Below are 21895 nucleotides of genomic sequence, written 5' to 3'. Positions count from 1 at the left end.
TCCTGGGGAGGAGGAGAAGCAGCTCCCCTGGATTTTTCACACTTTCACAGAGGCTAAAAAAGCAAGCTCCCCTCCCCACGCACTGGGCCGCGAGCAAGCCTTGGGGTCTGCTGGGACAGCCCTGCCCTCGTCCGTGGCCTGGGCCGATACCCCTCTCCCGGGGTTTTGGGGTTCAGGGGGGTTACTCCGGTTGTTCTCTGCTCTCCTTTCCAGGTAGGTGAAGACGGGAACCCTCCCCCACTGCCATGAGATCATGTTAGACCCACCCCCTTCCTCATCACCGGCCCTCTTCCCCCTTCCTCCCCTTTCTCCTTTGCTCCCCCCTCCCCCGGCCCTGTCCCGTTAGGAATAGCTCCCCCCCTCCCCTTCCTTAGCCCCTATTGCTGCGCCGGCTAGATCCAGCTCCCCTCCTCCCTCCTCCCTCCTTCCCTCCTCCCTCCTCCCCTCCTCCCCTCCTCCCCACGGCATCCACGACCTCAGCTCCCCGTGGGGGCCCGGATGACCGCAGCGCGGCAGACCCACGGCCACAGAGGGCCGGCCAGGTACCGCAGGCCTGGGTCCCGCCAAGATGGAGCCGCGCAGAGTCCGGGGGAGGGACCCGCTGTTTGAGGCCCAATCCCCGGGCCTCAGGGGCGGGGCAGCTGGAGCCGGCAGGACCCCGAGCCCAGAGCGCGCCCGGCCCACTGAGGCCCCGGCCTCCTCTTCCCGTTTCTACGACGCCCCGCCTCGGCCCGAGCAGCCCCGGCCTCCTCCTGCAGGCAGCCTTCCGGGCTGGCCGCGGGAGCCCATCGCCCCCCCTCCGCTCGCGGGGACCCCGCCTCTCCTGGCCGCAGGCCCCGCCCCGCCTTTGCTGTCTCGCCCTCCACTCAAACCTCCGGGTGAGTCTCCCGGGCTCCCCCCGCTCCAAGTCAGGCCCCAGCTCCCGCTTCCCCCGGCCCCCGGCCTCAGCCTCCTCATCCCTCTGCACACAGGGAACGGCGGCCCCTCGGCTCGCCCGCCTGCGCCCCGGAGCCCCCCAGCAGCCTGCCTGGAGCCAGGTGGCCGGGCGTCCTGTCTGAGTCTGCCCTCCGGCCCTGAGCCCCCTGACCCCACCCCCGGCACGCCCGGCCACGCCCCCCGACTTTCGGCTCCTCCTCGCCCCGCCTCCCGCCGGCCCCAACCCTGCCGCCCGCTGCGGCCCGGCCCCGCCCTCCCACCTCCCGGCCTCCGACCGTGCGGGCAGCCTGCCCCTCCCCCCGGGACTGACCTTCAACCCCCCAAGGTCAGGGACCCCGGGCTTCCCTCCCCCAGGGTTCGCTTTTATAGTCACTCCTTGCGGGCCCCAGCGCCTTCCACCCCAACGCCCCAGTCCCGACCCAGCTTCCTGCCGCAGCCAGGCCCCCAGGCCCCCCCCCTTCCGAAACCCAGCCCGGGGCCCCGCCCGGACAAAGGCGCCTGAGGACAGGACTCAGGAGTCCGCGCTGCCCGCGCTCCTCAGCCCCACCACAGGGAGGCAGGAGCCCGGGACGCCCCCTCCCCCCCCCCTCCCCCCGGAGACTCAGGCCCCCTCCTTTCACAACTCTGAGGTCCAGCTCATCTCCTGGCGCCCAGCACTGCCCCCCAGCACTCTGCCTCCCCTCCCCCTCCATTTCCTTCCCAATCTTCAACCTCCCTGCAAAGAACGGGGCTTTTCCTCCCAGGATCCCCCTCGCTTCGAACAGTTGCCTTCCTTGCCCCAGACCCAGGAGTCTGAGTTCGCCCCAAAGCCTCCCCGGCCCCCCTCAGCCTCGGCCCGGGCCTGCTCCCGGGCCTTCCTTCCTTCCTTCCTTCCCCAGGAGCCTCCTCATGCCCCGCGCCCCTCTCTCCTCTCCTCCCTCTCAGCCCGGGCTGTGGGTCCTACGTCCACGGGGGAGGGGCGGAGAGAGTCCTGAGCCCTGGTCTCAGCCCATCCCGGACAGTCTCTTGCTGCCTCTGGCGTTCCCAAAGGAGGAATGGGAGGATTGTTTCTGCTCAGACCTAATTTTCCAAGGCTCACGGCCGGGCGGCCCCCTTTGGGTTGGGTGTGTGTCACAAGGGCAAGACCAGGGGCTCGGGCCATCCTCCGTCCCTTGGTCTTTGAGGGCCTTGCGGGGTTGGCCGGCCTCCTTCTTGGGAGGGGAAAGGCACAGCTTTTCTCCCTCTCACGGCTGCTTGTCCCTCCTCAGCTGGGCCTGCCCAGGATTTGGGCCTGATCCAGGAGGACAGCATGGAGCCCGAGGCCTCTGGGACGCAGAGGGAGCCACCGCAGGTAAGTCTGGCCCGGTCACAGGCCTGACCAACGTCAGGAAGATTTCCAAACATAGAAGAGCAAAAGAGGATTTTATATGAAGCCATCGATGCCTATTATTTATAAATAGAGATTTTAATTCACCCACATTTCCAACCCCTCCCTCCTTAAGCCCCTTTGCCCCCATTTTTATTGAAAGTTTCTCTTGTAGAGACTAATTACAAACACAACAGCTTCCCATTTTAGCCTCCTCTGGACGGGCTCTGACCAGAGTGCTGAAATCAAGCAATTGCTTGTCTTTTTACTAGGCTGTATTCTGTAGGAACTGCCCTCTTGGTCCTGCACGCTTCTCTGCCTCAGTTCACTGGTGTCTTCCGGGATCTTCCCCATTAGGGCACAACCGCATCTCCTTCGGAGACCTTGCTATATTCGGGCAGCCCCCGACTGATGGACTCCAACTTTATTTCCAGTTTTCGGCTACAAACCAAAGGGCCGCCGTGAATATTTTGGTCCATATGGGACCTCCACCTCTGTCTTTGTTCAACCTCTATCCAGTTGGACTGAATTTCGGAATCAGAGCGGCTCAGAGGTGTGAAGGACCTCAGTGGCTAGTGCTTAAACAGAACTCCCCTCCCTTAACACTCTCTCATCATGTCTCCCTCCCCTTGCTAGCTTTGTGATCCTGGCCAACCTCTGGTCTGCCTCGATTTCTGTAAAATGCATAATGGAAGTACCTACCTCCCAGGATAAAAAGAGAAAATAATTGTGAAAAATTTTCCCAAGGCAGGATTGAAATCCTCCATTCTTTCCATTGTCAATTCACCTTGATCCAATCTTATTCAGGATTCCTTCTATCCAAACTTATCACCCAAACCAAATGGCTTTTTTTTACTGACTTTCAAGATTTTCTCTCTTTTCTCACTGTCTCAGCATGTACATTATGTTCCCTTAAGTCCCTAATTCTTCAGTCTCCTCAACTCCCATACCCTGCTCCTTTACTCTACCTCAGCTGCACACAAAGATGTCTACCCCATTAAATTGTAAGCTTTGAGAAGTCAGAAACTGTCTTTTGCCTTTTTTTTTATATCCCCAGCACTTAGCACGATGCCTAAAACATAGCAGGCACTTAATAAATGTTGATTGATTGACTGATGCCCTTGTTCTGTCCATCATCCAATTTCCATGTGCCAGAACTCCGCAGTTCTTTTATCTACTCATAATCTTTTACTTCCTCCTACTCCTATGCCTTACGACTCCTAAACTATTCTTATTTTAAAATAATTTTTATTGATATCTTTTGGGTTTTTTTTTTTTACATCATCATTGTTTCCCACAGCATTCTCCCCCTTCTTTCTGGAGAGCCATCTCATATAATGATAGTATTCCTTTAAAGACAAAAAAGGGGGGAAAAGAGAAAAAGAAAGGTACAAATAATGATACACTGGAACAATTCAGATACATTTGTAATGTCCAGCATCTGTGACTTCCCACCTTTCCAGAAGGGGGAGCATTAGAAGCGAGCCTTCTCTCTTCTCCCTTCTTTCCAGCTGCTTGATCTTTATAAATTGTCAACATTCATTTTTGATTTTTTTTGTGTGTGCATGAGTAAATGGTTGTTCTATTGACATTATTGTAATCATTTTACATATTTAATGCTATTCTTTTTTTCCTCATGCATTTTATCTTATTTTCAGCTAAAATTCTCTCTCTCTTACTTCCTTTCTCTTCCCTAGAGAAAATCAGAAAAACAAAGTCCATTACAAATATTTAGAGTCAAGGAAAGCCAACTCCCCCATTGGCTATGTCCCAAAAAACCCACCACAGTTTGCACTGAGCATTACCTTTTTCTTTGAAGGTTGATAACATACCTTATCGTGAGTATTGCAGATTTTTTGTAGCCATTGTTCCTAAAATTATTCTTCATGAACATCACTAATTTCTCTATTCCATAGGACTTTTCCAAGCCACCTTTCTCCCATTTCTACTCCCCACCATCAGTTTTAACCCTTGGTGAGCCAAGTCATTTGTGTACCACCTTCCGCTTTAAAATCCTATGTTCTATTGCTCTCTCACCATTCAAACCCTAAAAAACTCCAACTCTCTTCCTCTGATCCTTCTCCTGTGCTATTGAATGGAGTTGGAGTGTTAGTCCCAAACTGTACTAACTGGTTCTATTCTAATGAATGTTTTCCCTTCCACATGGTGACTTTCCCTACCATGGTTATATAAAATATATAACCCCATTATGGTTATATAAAATGTATAAATATAAATATATTGTGGGTCAGGCATAAGTATGGGAATTTGGGGGGAGTTTTGCAAAAGTCACAGATGATACGCAAGGCCAGCTGATAACAGAGAAAAAGTTTAGAAACTCAGAAATATACAAATATATGTATAGAATTGTATATCAAAATATTTTCTCTTTTAATATTGTAAATACTCCATCAAAGAAAAAAAATTCAAACTTCTTCTCTACAAAGGGAGGGTCAAAAAATTTTACATGGATTTTCTAGATTGTGGGGGCACTGTGCTCCAACCTCCTCAATGTGGAAGGGGATCATCTCATCTTAAGTGATCTTCCCATCAGTTAGGCAATTTTCCTCCTTCCTCTATCCTCTATCCCACTCAACAGAGTGAATCTTCTTCCCATCGCATCTTCTCCTATAACCTGCTCTCTCTTTCCTTCTGGTCATCTCACACTCCTATGATATCATTCCCAACCATCTCCTGCTTTATTCCAGTATTTGAGAAAAGTCTGTCCTTTTCCTTGCCAAGAACAACCCATCTGCTGATGCCCTTTACTTTATCCACTCCTGTTTTCTCCACCAGATGGGCAACACTCATCATTCTTAAACTTCAAATCAATCTGCAATTTCTCTATTGCAAAGTACCTAGCACAGTGTCTGGCAGATGGTAAGCACTATATAAGTGTAAGCTATTGTGATTATCAGGGTAGCTAGCTAGTACCATAGTGGATAGAGTGAGCTTAGACTCACTCAGCTTCCTGAATTCAAATCTGGCTTCAGAAATTCACAACTGTGTGATATTAGGCAAGTCACTTAACCCTCTTTGCCTCAGTTTCCTCAACTGGAAAATGAGTTGGAGAAGGAAATGGCAAACCTCTCCGGTGTCTTTGCCGAGAAAATCTCAAATGTAGTCACAAACAGTTGAACACAAACAACAGTTGAAACAACAGTTGAAATGACTGAACAACAGCAAATTCTTTGTTATCAGAACCGGCTCTCTGACAGAAATATATTCCTAGAAATAAAGATGTCAACAAAATACATTTCTAAAAGAATCTTCTTCATATTTCTTCATTAGGTAAGAGTGAAATTTATTCTCTTAGGGAATCATTTATATTACATCAGGTTTTTTAGTAACCATGAAAATATTTTTGCAGAAAGTACTGGACTTTCTAGGTTCTCAGGAACAATTCACAAAATTATCTATAAGATTCTTTATAACGTATCACCCATGACAAGTTTGATGAGAAAGACATCTCATACTGCATTCTTTCCCTCTGCACCAGAAATTCATCAATAATGAATAAATCACACTCATCCTGCCTCATATTCTAGGTACAAACTAATCTCAATAAGATATTCCTTAACTGTGTTCCAATTGCTAGTATAAACTACTTTTCTCAACATTCCATTTGGTTCTTCAGATTTATGGTTTCAGAGGAGGCTCTGACACTTTCTAGAAGTGTGACCTTTGGGCAATTCTGTTATCCTTTCTGGGGTTCAGTTTCCTCTTTTTGAAAAAAAATGAGGAAATTGTCCTAGATGACTTAATACAATATCTTGCAGCTCTAAATCCTGTGGCTCTGAATCTTTCCAGGAATCAGTGACATTCAAGGATGTAGCTGTGGACTTCACCCAGGAGGAGTGGTGTCTCTTGGACACTTCCCAGAAGGCTCTCTACAAGGATGTCATGCTGGAGACCTCCCAGAACCTACTGTCCTTGGGTAAGGATAGATTGCATTCTGACTCAAACTCTGCTCAAGGAACTGTGAATCTGCTGCTGAAGAGAATATCTTTGTTCCTTCATTTCTTCCCTATTATACAGGTTTCATGCATTTAACTGATACTAGAGATGATGATGTTTAAAATGGTTCAAGAGAGAGAGTTTCTGGGTAATTTAGTAACTTTATTAATAAGACCAGCCTTAATAAGCCTTTTGGTCATCTCTCTTGGGCCAAAGACCCTTCCTGGCACTGGGGTCACAGTTTATATGCCCTTAGAAGAGGAGGCATTCCTTAGGGTGGTGATCAACTCAGTTTGATAAACAGAAAAACAGATATGGGTCTTATTAAAACGAAGATCTTGAGATATGTGACTTAGGTCACTCGAATCTTGTCAAAGAGACATCACTTTGCATATCATCTGTCTTTATAATATGGAGAATCAACCTTTCCCCAGGCCTGTTTGAGCAAATACAGTGAAGAGGAATGTACCTATTAGCCCATACTTAGATTTTTACTGTCTGATTAGATCTTGGCCAGTGTAAATCTTTAAGAGAGATTTCCCACACTGATTGGATTTTGGAAGAATGGAAAGTAAAAAGTAAAAATAGAAAAGGAGGAAAACCTTGGCCCTAATACAATAACTATTAAATATAAAAGAAATATTCATTTTTTACAATTCCCCCATTTGATTCTAATTGAGAGTTGAAGTCTCATTAAGGAATCACTAACTGATATTGTAACTACTTCCTCAAGTGCGCTTAACTATGGGACTTATAATATGGGTAACAATACAAAGATAAATGGGGAGAAATTGATTGATGCATTGATACAACCAAAAGGAGCAGTCCTTTTTAATAAGAATATCTTAGAGATAAAAGAGGCAAAGGGGAAAAGTAAACAATAAGTAAGTAAATAAATACTGTCCATTTGAGGCTCAGTGGTCCAATTTCTACAAAGTCACTTGTAGAAATTCTCTTTTCTGCTAAAAAAAAAAAATCCTACAAAATTGATCTTAAAACAAATTTAAATTTACTTTGTCAGTAACTAGGTCAGATAATGAAAGTTAGGTCAAACTCTATGCCTCTATTATTAGAAATTCATTCAAAAATTGCCAGATCAATTTCATTTGTAACAAAAGGCTCAGGGATGGTATATATAAATACATGGAATAATAAATTTCAAAACAGTGTATATCAAGTAACTTATTTATAATAAAACATCTACTTCTAACTCTATTCAAATGAATGGTCTCTAACAAAAGTAGATGTCTTTTAAAGACATTTATAAGATAGATCACAAGCCATTTTTTAAAAAAGATAACTAATTATATGATATGGCTTTCCTTAACACAGAACTGAGACAATTATGGCTTCGACAGATCTGATATTAACAGAATCATATTCTGATTTCACAAGTTCTTGTATCATTTTTCTAACTTTCTCGATATCATTGTGAGAGATTAAAAAACCTTAATTTATACAGGAGGAATAAATAACTAGTAACTGATGTCAAGGCTAACAAGTTAGTTGTTTAGATACAGAAAGGATTAAAATTCTAGGCCAAATTGCTCAAATCTTATACATGCATCTTATTATAGTAACTTGGATGTGCTCCAGTATTAGCCTGTAAGATAAAGATTCAATATTATGTTCATCTTGAGCATCCATGAGTATAGAAATTTGCCATAAAAGAAGAATAGGGATACAACTATATAGGAAGGAAATATTGCTTCCCTAACTTTATCTAGGCAAAAATTATATAAATGGCCATTTGCATTGAGTTAGGCTTAAAGTCAGTCAGGTGGACTGAATTTTTCATTCAATAAGTGTCATATTGGGGAAAGTGAGTCAGAATAATTCTATCTCAGCCCATACCAATAGACATTTGTCAAAGTCTTTTGCCATGCTAACTCCACCTGCAGTTTAGGCATGTAAAGCCCCATGGGGTTGCCTGCATCATGGATCATTGGCTCAGTAGCATTCTTTGATGATTATCCCTGGAGTCAGGCTCAGAATAATATCAGTTACCAATCCCTAAAGTCTTAAATAGCAAGTCCCAATAATCAGAGCTTCAGGTTGGTTTAGCTCTCAAGGATCACATAACCTAGGCAGTAAGTATTGATAACATAAGAGATGGATCATGGAAAAATACAATTTATCTGGACATAACTAGTACTCAGGGTAAATAGGTGTTTTTTCATTCCTAAGTTTAATATTACCCAAAGGATTTTACTTTAAGATGATTAATAGCAAACAATCAAAAACTTGGACTAGGATATATAAATACAATAATCACAAATTATATATAAGGAACAGAGTATATGAAACATTGCCCACAATAAAACACGTTCAGTTATTAACCATGTTCAAATGGACATAAACAGAGACTACTTTTCCCAGGTTCCCTTAAACAGTTGTTGTTTATCCTTCATTCTTGAAGAAGACCAGGACATCAGGGACATGATGCTATGACATGCAAATGAATTGGATTGAAGTGAGGGAGGACTGGGCAAGATCACCTCCTCACTGTCCCCTCCAGAGCAGTCTGGGTCCAGTGGCCAGATAGAGATCAGGTCCACCGGAAATGGCCCGGGATACAATGGGAGACTTTGGCCTTTTTAAGCTAAGGTCTTCAATAGGTCTCAGTTGGACTGAAGTCATACTCATTCAGCGATTAAGGTGAGGTAGCAATTGAGACAAAGAAGTTCCTTTTTCACTTACTCAAAAAAGTCTAAATGAATGAATGAATCCAGGAGGGGATGATGCTCAGGGTTTCTGGCCAAAGCAGAAATGATTGCTAGTTACGTTCAATCCGAGTCAATCTAAACCCAAACAGTGACCAAATGGAGCTTGGCCCAGGACCTATTGGTGGCCAATTAGAATCAGATTGGTTTTGGTTTAAGGACTGGTCCTTAAGAAAGAAATCCAGCCAATAAATCCCAAGAAAAAGGGTTCAGAGTTGCAAAAGTTAAAAAAATGCTTTTAGACACATTTGTAGATAAGGGCATAATACCCTATGTGGCCAGAGGGAGGGAAGGAAGGAAGGAGAGAGGGAAGAAGAAAAGGAGGGAGGGAAAGAGGGAAGAAGGAAGGGAGAAAAAAAGAAAGGAGTTTTTCAGTTGACCAATTCCAGGCCAGGTTTATTTACAGAGTTGGTTGTTTGTCCTTCGTTCTCCAAGAAGACCATATCTGATTATGCTCACATCATTCTGAAAGAATGAGATGCTTCAGGAATTGAATATCACATATATAACAAGTTCAAGCACTAACTTAACTCTTACTTAAACTATGGAATGACTACAAATTCAGATCAAAACAGCAAGATCTTTCCCACTTACAGCTTATTACAGTAATTCAGATGCTTTAGTATTAGTCTAATAACTAATAGACTTGGCATTATAATATCAAACTTAACTTTGTCTACCCTAATAACCCTAATAATGAGCAGAGACATAGTTATACCAGCATCACAACTAGTCTTCAAGGCTACACTAGCATAAGTAGCTACCACAATGAACCATGTAGATAGATTTCCTGTAAGAGAATGCCCAACTTTTCCCAAGGTAACATGCCTACCTTATTCTCAGGAACAGATATTCATTACATGTCAGATGTTACTTTCGTTGAGCTGCGGACTGCAGATGTTTCACTTAAAGCTCCCATTTAAGGCAATTCCAAGGATAAAATAAACCAAACACCAAAGCTCAGAAATTTATAATGGGTTTGTATATAATTGTTATCAACATCAAATTATTGCAGTAAAGTAGCTTATAAATAAAAAAATTAGTAGGACTTTTTCAAATCACACAAAAGGTTTTCAAAAAAACTTTAAAAAAAGCTTTCCTTCCTAAAAGTCCCTCTCTTTATTAAAAACAGCTTAAAATTTATCCAGATGTTTTTAAAAATCACTAAATTTTCATGAAAGAAATTAGTTGAAAACTTCTAAAGTGAGGGATAGCTCTGTTGTAGTCGACCTTAAAGGAAAAGAAAATCTTTAAAATCGGAATTTATCAAAGCTAAAATGATGTAAAATGTCTTTTAAATAGCATAAATAAATCCCAAGAGTACCATAACAACAAAATAAATTCCTAATCATCACCAATTCCTAATTATTACCTTTCCCACTGCTCCCTCATCAAAAGTTGTCTGCAATGGAGAGAGGATTCAATTTATATGTGTGTGTATACATATATATGTATATATGTGCATGTGTATATATGTGTGTATTTGTGTGTGTGTATATCTATATATCTCCATATAGATACAGGAGCAATTAAATTAGGTTTATTGCAATAACAAAGTTTGCAAAGCCTTTAAAATTTTACTCAGTATTTTTTCCCCATTGTCTTTAAATATATTACAAGAAAAATAATTATATTCTGGAATTTCAAGAGATAGTAACTCAAATTCCTAGAATAAACAATACTGCTTAATTGATGTAAACCTCCAAGTTAACATGTTAAAACCTTAGTTGAATCGTTCTTGAAAATTACATCCCCATTTTATGCAAAGATTCCTATTTCTTTAGTAGAGAAACGGAAAACTCTTGCATGTAGTTGCAAAGCATTTATGGCTAGATGGTCCCAAGAATCCTTCTAGGTTTACAAAGAATTCATAAGGTCTTTTCTTTATACAATTTCCCTTTTTAAAAATTTCTATGTAAATACTTAGTTAAAACGATAACTCCAGAAACTTAGTTAACCAACTCATAATTTTTATAAGTAATAGCCAAATAATTTTAAGTGAAACTTTGTCTTAAATATGGACAAAACTGGAAGTCTAAGTTCTTAAATTATAGTATTTCAGAATACTATAGCACATAATTAGTAGGGCAGATAAAAATAACCTATCAACTTCCTAACTCATTCATTTTTTTCTTTTTAAAGACACATCATGAGAGTTCCCAGTTCTGAATAACCTTTTCCTCTACTTCTCAATCCCTTGTCTCTCTTATCTTACTTTGAGACTTAACAGATAAGGAGGTACTTTAAGCATTTAGCTTCCAATTCTCATCCTCCTGGGAATTCCAATACTAGGAAATGCCTATAAAGTTTTGCAAACAGTTTGAAATCAGGTTAGTTTAAAATGTGCTGGGTTAAAATATCTTAAGCTCTAAGATGACCTGCTGTTTTTGGCTCAGGCAAAGAGATATGAAGAATTTGATACAATGTTCACAGGATGTGGCTAGTTTTGCTTGGCAGGAACCTCCAGAGCTTTTACCAAGGGATTTAAATTATAATTAAATAATTGAACAAGGAAGCATTTGAGATTTTATATAATAATTATGACTTACAATAACCAATATCTTTATCATATCTAACACTTATACAATGTTAGATTTAATAAGGTTTTCCTACAGATTTATCCTGAATGATGGGTGGATATCTCACTTTTTTACTATTTTTTTCATTTTTTCTTCCAGCACAGGAAAAAAAAATCCCTCTTGTGCCTATTTAGTTTCACTTTGAAGTGGTAAAATAGGTAAAACAGTAAATAGATTTGGGAGAGCAGTGGATTTAGAAGAGCGTCATCACAAAAGAATATTATATAAAAAATAGTATAATGTAGATTTGGTACATTTCCATTGACTTGAAGAAATTAAGTCAGACATCTGTCACTGGTTACAAAGGTTTGCTGTTTATTTACATGAAAATAGCTTCACCAGGAGGAAGTGGAACCAAGATGGCAGAGTAAAGGCAGGAACACACCCAACCTTTCCCCCAAACTGCCCTAAATTCCTCTAAATAATGATGCTAACCAAATTTTAAAATATTAGAACACCCCAAAAGACAAAGTAGAACATTTTCCAGTCAAAGGCAACTTAGAAGGTCAGCAAAAAATGTCTGTTACCAGAGTGGAAGGCCAGCATGCAGTGTGAATTGAATATGTAGGGCTAATATCTAATAAATAAATAAATAAATAAAATTCAAAGGGAAGAGAAAAATGCACTGGAAGAAAGAAAAAGGGAGAAATGGAATGGTATAAATTATTTGCCATGAAAAAGAGGTAAGAAAAAGCTTTTACAGTGAAGGAGAAGAGAGGAGGAAAAGAGGAGTGAGTGAATCTTGCTCAAAGAAGAAATAGACACTCAATATGGGTATAAAAATCTACCTTACCTTGCAGGAAATTAGGAGGGAAATGGGGTTCGAAAAGGGGAAGGATGATAAAAGACAGGGCATATTGAGTGGTCAGGAGCAAAACACTTTGATGGGCAGGAAGAAAGGGGAGAGAGAATAAAATAAATGGAGGGAAATATAGTTAGCAATAGTAATTGTAAAAAAGAATTTTGAAGCAAATTTCTCTGATAAGGCCTTATTTCTCAAACATAAAGGCTGCTGAGTCAATTTTTTAAAAAGAATCCAGCAAATGATGTGAGTTCTCCATGACATATTTATACTCAGTAGCTAAACAAAAGCAAGGGGGTGGAGTCCAAACTCTGGTGATAGGGGAATCTCCAGGCAGGAACCATTAAATCAGTTCTGACAGGTTGGGGGGGGGGGTAGGACCATAAATTTTAACAAACAGGGAAGTAAAAAAGTGTCTGGCTAGAGACACAAAGTTTACACATTGACAATTTATTACCTCTGAGTTATACCAGTCTTAATGCAATTAAGGGGATTGAGACAGAACAATTAAGGAAACTGAGGCAGAACAATTAGGGAAACTGAGGCAGAACCAATTTAGGGAAACTGAATCAGGACAATAAAAGAGAACTGTGGCACAACAGTTGTGATGCTTTCAAGATGCTATCTAAACAGTCTCAGAGGTTGGAGATTGAGCCAATGAAAAGCCAAGAGTTTGGGCCTCACGTTATTGAATCAGTGGAGGCTGATTAAGTTTTTTGGTCTCTTTCATATAAACAGGACAGTCTGGGAATAGCCAAGTTCCCAGGATGAGTGTTTTATTAATTCCTAATAAGCAGGTCCAGCCCACAAGTTGGTCCAGAGTTCCCATTAACTTTAAATGAATTTGAATTTCACGTCATTTGCCCATTAAAAAAATCAAAGGTAACATTTCCTTATCTGCTTTTGCAGGCTACAGCTCTTGGCCCCTTGACAAAAATGCTCAGAGAGAAAATCCTTTCCCTAGTTCCCCCTTTTCAAACTCATAGCCCAAGGAAGTCTCACTCTGCTTTTTTAGTTCTCCCCACCAAAAACTCTCTTTGCCAGAAGTCTAAGGCTCTTCTCCAGAATTCTGCAAAAGACTTTGGATCATGTATGTTTGACAAGACTGAAATGGTTCAGGCCCTTATTCTACAGTGTCGCTATCCATTCCTTCCAACAGACTTTCCATAACCTGTGTATGCAATAGCAATGCATATGTGTCTGTACCTGTGTTGAGACCACCCTTTACTTCTGAAAGTAAAACTTCAGAAAGGCTGGAGTTCAAACATTTAGAACACACATATAAATACACATTCGTACCTAGAGATAATTAAAGATTAGAATCAGAAGTTTTAGGTTGATGGAAGTAAAAACCTCAACCTAAAGTTTCTCAGAAAAGGACCTTTTTCTAAATGAGATAATCTCACCAGAGCTGCTTGAAGGATAGTCCATTTCCTTGGAGGCCTGAAGTCATATCTCTTTTCCTCAAGTATCTCTTCATGTTTGCCATGACTATGGCATTTAAAAAGGTTCAAGAGATATCGTTTCTGAGTATTTTACTCATTTTATTAATAAGTCTAACAGGTTATTAATAAAAGTATGGTGATTTAGCTGTTCCTCTCAGACCTAATGGTAGTAGGATCACAGTTTATATGCCCTTTGAAGAAGAGGTGTTCCTGAGGGATGGTAATCAATTTAGATGGGTTAACACAAAACCAAGTGTGGACTATATTAAAATGAAGGTCTTGGGGTATATGGTCAATTCTTGGTCAAAGAGACAACAATTTCCACATCATCTGTCTTAATAATAGAATCAACTATTTCCCTGGCTTGTCTGAGCAAATTCAATGAGTAATAATATAGCTCATACTTAGAATTTGTTTTACTGTCTAATAAGATCTGGACTGGGTCAAATCTCTAAGAGAGATTATTTGGTTTTTGGATAAAGAAATAGAAATAAGGAAAAACCTTGGCCCTAATACAATATATTAACTATAAGAAAGCAATTTTCATTTCTCATATTACCAAAGAGTCCCGTTCCCTTTCTGTCCAAGAAGACAGGACCCTCCTGCTTTTTATCATCACATTAAAGTTCTTTTCATTGTCTAATAGGAACTTCATTTATTTTTCCTCAGACGTTCTTCCTAATTCTAGGGACTTTTAAATGAAAGTAGAAATCATAATTACCTCCCTGGAAGATAGCCATCCAGCTTTTCTTTGAAACCATCCATTGAAAAGGACCCTTTACTTCCTGATGCAGCCCTTTCCCCTTTGCAATATGTCTCATTTGAAACTTCCTGACATAAAGTCTAAATATGTAACCCATTGCTTCTAGTCTTGTACTCAGGGCTCTGTCAGACCAAATCTTTTCTCTTTTTTCCCTTTTGATACTTCTCCCAAATTCAAATGGCAATGCTAGAAGATATGAAATATCTCTATTCCTCCAGAGACTGACTAAAGAGGTACCAGTTCTGTGATTCCAAATTCATTCTCTGACTTTTCCTCTCTCTCTCCAATTGCTCTTAGCATCATTGATTAGACTATATCCCAAGGAAGCCCTGATGTAACACTGGCCTTTACTAGCACTTGTTTCCCTAAAGAGAACTAAATTTTCAAGTTTTCTGGGTTTTCAGAGCTTCCTTCTTTTTCATGAACAGGGCTTCCAGTTGCCAAAGCAGATCTGATTTTCCATTTGGACCAGAAGGAAGCTTGGATGTTGAAAGAAGACCCAAGAAGCTCCTCTCTAGGTATGTGCATGAATTGGACACTATTATCTTAGGAAATGATCACCTGGAAATATTGTACAGAGAAGTCTCTCACAAATTCCCCCCCCCCCCCAAGGTCATTCATTAAGGAATAAAGCTGTCTTTTCCATTCAGTCATAACCTCTTTTGGTCAGTAAAAGTCCTGATCCCTCTTGCCTCATGTTTGCCTACACTGTAAGAAAGATTAGTCCCTGGCTTTCTCTTTACCCATTCTTGGTGATCTCATTTATCCTGGAAGTAATTTTTTGAATCACTTTTCCTGACAGTTTGTTAAGGGGTCAAATAATCAATCCATTGCTTAATAGGTCTAATATACTTTTCAAAACCTTGAGAGGAACTCAGAAAAGTTGTTTGCTGCCCTTGCGGGTTTGCAAGCCACTTGAACATGTGAACGCTAGCCGTTGCTTCATGTCTCTGAGATATGCTTTAGGAGTAGATAAAAGACCGCTAAAACTGTGGAGTCAGTCTGATAAGATGGAATGTATTTGGGCTACGATGCCTTACACAATTTTCACCAAATCATTTGTACAATTACAGGCTAGGGGAGAAGCATCTACACCACAGTTCATGCAAAGAAGGCAGTGGAGACCAAAGTGAGATATGAAAGTAAAGAAAGCAGATGTTAAATCCAGTTAAGATTTTTAAAAGCACTTTCTATGTGCCAGACACTATGCCAAGTTCTGAGAATACAAAAAGGAGCAATATGAAAGACAGTTCCTACCCTCAAGGAGCTTAAATTGTAAAGGAAAAGAAGAAGATAATAATAAAAGGAAGCTGAAAGAGGATTGGATGGGAGAGATAAAGGTACCTTATGGGACATGGTTGGAAGAATACAAGAAAGTCAATAATGTGACCTCTAGGAATGAAGACATGGCTGGCTTGGGTAGCTGCCTTAAAATTGAGATTCTACAAAAACCAGACAGAGGACAAAGATACAGGGATAGAGGTATTTCTAATGTGGAAAGTCTAAGGTGGAGTAAAGTTTCAGGCTGAAGAGGTTTCTATGGGTTGGTAGAGAAAGTCTGAGAATCAGGAGTGCAACCTTGAGAAGAATGAAATGAAATACTTGGGCTGCATGAAAAGAAGTCTAGTGACCATATCAATGGAATTAATAGTCCCATTGTCCATAAAAGGGCCAGGATTAGACATATAGTTGTAATATGTCCCGTTCTAGCACTATGCTTTATGAACGATATTGGCAGACTCACCAGACCACTGAAGGATCCCCACCTTCATGAAAATGTAATTGATAAAGTGTGGTATGGATAAATGTACAAAGGAATGAATGACAAACATAGTCCTGTGCTAGGTACTGGGGACACAAATAGAAAAACAATAGGGTCCTGGCCATCAATAAGCTCACATTCTTGTGGGGAAAGGAACAACTCAGAAAAATTTCACTTGCCTGGAAGATAAAAATGTCCCATTGTTTTTAGAATTCTGTATCAAAGCTGGTGATAATGTATGTTCCTTAATTTCTATTCCTAAATCATATCTGGTTCTGATACTGAACCACTTGACAGTGCAATGAAATTTGGTGATGAGAATTTTTTTTTCAGCATGTCTCTAAGGCTGCTGAAGGGGTAGGGATGTGACATCCGAGGGAACAGTTGGCTATTTGCATCTCCACTAAGGTTGGTTCCCAGAATGATGTTTGTATGACTCTCTGGCAGTTATTTAATATGTATTGAAGGGAATATACATATTTCTTAGGTTACTATGGCAACTTGACAAAAATGACAATGAGATAGTGACTAAAGGACTCATAAAGAAATATGAAACATATCTTTTCTTTACCAAAATTATAATCAATAACAGACATTTGAAGCATGAATTTATACTTCAATGGGCAGACTCCCCAGAGCTGTGGAAAGAGCTCTGGCCTGGTTTTTACAGAGTGGGAGTTCTAGGTTCAACTCTTTCCTTATGAACTGTGTGACTTCATTCATGTCACATATTGATAATACATCTAATTATTGAGCAGTAAACCATAATAAGAATTGCCTGCTCTGTCAGACGGAGGAGGATACAGAAATTTAGTTGTGAATCTCTCTGTAAAGTAAGTCACTTTACAAGATGCAAGTTAGTAATTTATTATTATTGACATCTACTTTTTGAATTTGATTCTTTTTGACTGAGTTAATTAATGAAAAACCATTTTAAAAACTTTATTATTTGGCAAGCACTGGATTTGTCAAACCAGGAATCCAAATAGAAAAAACCATATAATTCCTTTACTCAGGAAGCTTATGCCCTAATTGGAGGAAGATAACACATCGAAAAATAGTTTAAAAATAGTTTAGATGGGAAGGCCAAGAAATCAGAAGAGTTCACTGGGATGGATGGCAAAGTCTTGGGTCCTTAGATTATATCGACAGATCAGATGACACTTCCTGGGGGTTTGTAGGACACAGAGACATAGCAGAGATTAAGGTCTGGAGAGTGCTAGGTAAGCAGTAAGTAACAGGAAATAGAACTGGTGACTCTTCTCTGATTCTAGTAGTGTAAACAGTCAAGGCTTATGGGTGCTAGATGACATTGGGAGGGGGCAAAGAGAAAAGAAAAGGGAAGGGCACTACCAGTGTCCTAGTCACATATATGGTCTGATTGGATGTGTGCTGAGCATAGAGATAGGGTGGGATAGAAAGGGAGAAAAGGGAAGAAAGACAGGCCAAGAATGTAAGTATAAATCTATTTTTTTCTGCCAATAGAAATAAGCAAACATATTTCTGTCTTTTTTATTTCTTCAGGTGGAGAAACCAGAACTCAAACCAAGGAGTGTACTTCAAAACTGAATATTTCCTGTGATTTCAGTTTGAGAGAAATTTGGGATTGTAAAAGCAATTTAGAGAAGAAGCAAGGAAAATGGGAGAGTCATTCCAGACCATTCAAAATTAACCTCCGGAAGACTTCTTGTAAAGAGAGAGATGAAGAATGTAATAAACTGCAAAGGAGTTTTAGTCAAGAGTTAGATCTAACCTTTTCTGTCCAACAGATGGTTCCCACTGAAAAGCTTCACCATGAATATGATGAAAATGGAAGGCATTTCAGGCAATATTCAGACCTAATTCAATTTGAGAAAATTACCTCAGGGATTGGATATTCCAAATACAGTGAATATAGAGATCATTTTAATGAGAAGAATGAGCTGATTCATCATCGAGTGAAACAAACCAGAGTGAAAATTTTTCAAGATAATCATGTTGAGACAGCTTTTGCTTTAATCCCAGACTTTAGTAGTCACCAGAAAAGTCGTACTGGTGAAATGCCTTATAAAGGAGATGAATGCGGTACAGGCCTTATCCATCAATCATCTCTTAGTTTACATCAGAGAGTTCATAAAAGAGAGACATTGCTTGGATGTAATCAATGTTGGAAGGTCTTTTTTCGGAGCACAGATCTTATTAACCATCAGAAAATGCACAGACCAGAAAAACTTCAGAGCTCATCCGTTATTTCACACCAGAAGATTAATTCTGTCGAGAAACTTTATAAATGTAATCATTGTGGAAAGGCTTTCAGACAGTCTTCCAATCTGGTTGTACATGAGAGGATACATACTGGAGAAAAGCCCTATAAATGTAATGAATGTGGGAAGGCATTCAGCCAAAGCTCATCTCTTATGACACATTACAGGACTCATTCTGGAGAAAAACCTAACAAATGTAATGAATGTGGGAAAGCCTTCAGTCAGAGCTCATCCCTTATTGCTCATCAAAGGATTCACACTGGAGAGAAGCCCTATAAATGCCACGAATGTGAGAAAGCCTTCAGCCATAGTTCATCCCTTATTGCTCATCGAAGGGTTCACTCCAGAGAAAAACCTTACCAATATAATCAATATACAAAAGCTGTCATAAAGCCCTTGAAACTTATAGTACATCAGAGAATTAACACCAGAGAAAAACCCTATAAATGTAATGAATGTAATAAGGTCTTCAGGTGGAGGGCAAAGCTTATTGCACATGAGAAAATTCATACTGGAGAGAAATCTTATGAATGTAATAAGTGTGGAAAAGCTTTCAAAAAGTCCTCCAAACTTCAAGTACATCAGAAGATTCATACAGAAGAGAAGCTGTATCGATATAATGAGTGTAGGAAGGCCTTTTCTCAAAATGTATCCCTTACTGCACACCAAAAGATTCATTCTGAAGAAAATCCTTATAAATGTAATCCATATGGAAAGAATTTTAGAAAGGCTTCTAAATTTGAGGTACATCAGGGGATTCATACTGGAGAAAAGTCGTATAAATGTCATGACTGTGGGAAGGTCTTTAGTGAAAACTCATCCCTTATTGAACACAAGGTGATTCATACCCGAGAGAAATCTTACAAATGTGGTCAGTGTGGAAAGGCTTTTAGACAGTCATGCAACCTTGCTGTACATCAGAGGATACACACCAGAGAGAAGCGTTATAAATGTAAAGAGTGTGGGAAAGTCTTCAGTGAAAGGTCATCTCTTATGGGACATCAAAAAATACATTCTGGAGAGAAACCTTATAAATGTAAGGAATGTGGGAATGCCTTCAGACAGAACTCATCCCTTATTGCCCATCAACGGATTCATACTGGAGAGAAGCCCTATAAATGTGGTGAATGTGGGAAAGCCTTCATCCGAAGCTCATCTTTTATTGCCCATCAAAGAATTCATACTGGAGAGAAGCCCTACAAATGTAATGAATGTGGAAATGCTTTCAGCCACAGCTCATCTCTTATTGCACACCAGAGGATTCATACTGGAGAGAAGCCCTTTAAATGTAATGAATGTGGGAAGTCTTTCAGTCATATTTCATCCCTTATTGCACACCAGAGGATTCATACTGGAGAGAAGCCCTTTAAATGCAATGAATGTAGAAAATGTTTCAGCCAAAAGTCATCCCTCATTGTACACCAGAGGATTCATTCTGGAGAGAAACCTTATAAATGTAATCAATGTGGAAAGACTTTTAGAAAGGCTTCTAAATTTGAGGTACATCAGGGGATTCATACTGGAGAAAAGTCCTATAAACGTAATAACTGTGGGAAGGTCTTTAGTGAAAACTCATCACTCACTGCACACAAGGTGATTCATACTGGAGAGAAACCTTACAAATGTGGTCAGTGTGGAAAGGCTTTCGGACAGTCCTGCAACCTTGCTGTACATCAGAGGATACATACTAGGGAGAAGCGTTATAAATGTAAAGAGTGTGGGAAAGTCTTCAGTGAAAGGTCATCTCTTATGGGACATCAAAAGATACATTCTGGAGAGAAACCTTATAAATGTAAGGAATGCGGGAATGCCTTCAGACAGAACTCATCCCTTATTGCCCATCAACGGATTCATACTGGAGAGAAGCCCTATAAATGTGGTGAATGTGGGAAGGCCTTCAGCCGGAGCTCATCTTTTATTGCCCATCAAAGGATTCATACTGGAGAGAAGCCCTACAAATGTAATGAATGTGGAAATGCTTTCAGCCACAGCTCATCTCTTATTGCACACCAGAGGATTCATACTGGAGAGAAGCCCTTTAAATGTAATGAATGTGGGAAGTCTTTCAGTCATATTTCATCCCTTATTGCACACCAGAGGATTCATACTGGAGAGAAGCCCTTTAAATGTAACGAATGTGGAAAGTGTTTTAGCCAGAAGTCATCCCTTATTGTACATCAGAGGATTCATTCTGGAGAGAAACCTTATAAATGTGATCAGTGTGTAAAGGCTTTCATAAATGCCTCCAAACTCTCTGTACACAAGAGGATTCATACTGGAGAAAAGCCCTATAAATGTAACGAATGTGGGAAAGCTTTCAGCCGCAGTGCAAATCTTATTGTACATCAGAGGACTCATACTAGAGATAAATCTTACAAATATAATCGTCAAAAGTCTTTTGGGCAGTCCTCCACTCTTGTTCAGAAGAAAATTAATACTGGAGAGAAGCTCTACAAGGATAATGAAGGTGGGAAAGCCTTCACTCTGAACTCTTATCTTACTGGACTTGAAAGAATTCATACTGGAGCAAAACCTTCTAAATCTAATTGAGGTGGGAATGCCCTTAGCTGGATGGTAGAACTTATCACATCAGAAAATTAATATTGTTCATTAATATATAGTATTTAATGCATTTTTAAAAGTTTATTACATCCATCATGTCATAGTGCTACACATTATTCATGGATTGTAGTTTCCTTAGTCATCCTATACATGCTGGCCAACCACTTTGTTTCCAATTTTCTGCTACCAGAAAAATTGCTGCTGTGAATATTTTGGCATATGGTCAATCTTTTAAGGGCAGCTCGGTGGTGCAGTGAATAGAGAGTGAATAGAGGACTGGAGTCAGGTAGATCTGACTTGAAATCTGGTTTCAGTAACTTATTAATTATGTGACCCCAAGACAAGTCCCTTAACCTTGTTTGCCCAAGTTTCCTCATCTGTAAAATGAGCTATAGAAGGAAATGGTAAGCCATTCTAGTATCTCTGACAAGAAAACCCCAAATGGGGTCACAAATTGTATGCAACTGAAAACAACTGAACCACAACAACCATTTTTTTTACATAGTACTAGATCTAGACCAGAAGTGATGTATGACTTAATAATATTTCTTGGATAATTTCTTAAATTTGTTTATAGCTTATTGAATATTAAGTTAGAAGTTACTCAATACAAATCGAGTACCTTCTAACTTAATATTCAATAAGCCAAATCCAATGGCTTTTTATCAAACCTTATCCTTCTTGACTTATCTGCAGTTTTTATATTATCACCCTCTTCTCAATAATCTCTTCTCGTGAGGTTTTAAAATGCTATTTTCTCTTAGGTCTACTGCTGCCA

General features: G+C 40.3%; 1 protein-coding gene across 2 annotated transcripts; it reads left to right on the top strand.

Annotated features, from left to right (window-relative positions):
• The first annotated feature begins 466 nt into the window (after nucleotides 1-466).
• LOC100932005 (zinc finger protein 420-like) lies at nucleotides 467-21502 on the top strand. Of its 2 annotated transcripts, none has more exons than XM_031963358.1 (5): nucleotides 467-878; nucleotides 2184-2266; nucleotides 6092-6218; nucleotides 14979-15068; nucleotides 17837-21502. In XM_031963358.1, the coding sequence occupies exons 1-5, from the start codon at nucleotides 569-571 to the stop codon at nucleotides 21103-21105; spliced, it is 3879 nt and encodes a 1292-aa protein (XP_031819218.1). In that variant the 5' UTR covers nucleotides 467-568; the 3' UTR covers nucleotides 21106-21502. The 2 variants fall into 2 exon arrangements, with proteins under 2 accessions (XP_031819218.1, XP_031819220.1); XM_031963360.1 differs by lacking the exon at nucleotides 467-878 and adding an exon at nucleotides 1178-1261.
• The last annotated feature ends 393 nt before the right edge of the window (nucleotides 21503-21895 follow it).

This window comes from Sarcophilus harrisii, chromosome 3, assembly GCF_902635505.1.
Source record: "Sarcophilus harrisii chromosome 3, mSarHar1.11, whole genome shotgun sequence".
In the NCBI taxonomy this organism is placed as follows: domain Eukaryota; kingdom Metazoa; phylum Chordata; class Mammalia; order Dasyuromorphia; family Dasyuridae; genus Sarcophilus; species Sarcophilus harrisii.
The sequence above is the reverse complement of the archived record's forward strand: the minus strand, read 5'-3'. Positions and strand labels throughout refer to the sequence as shown.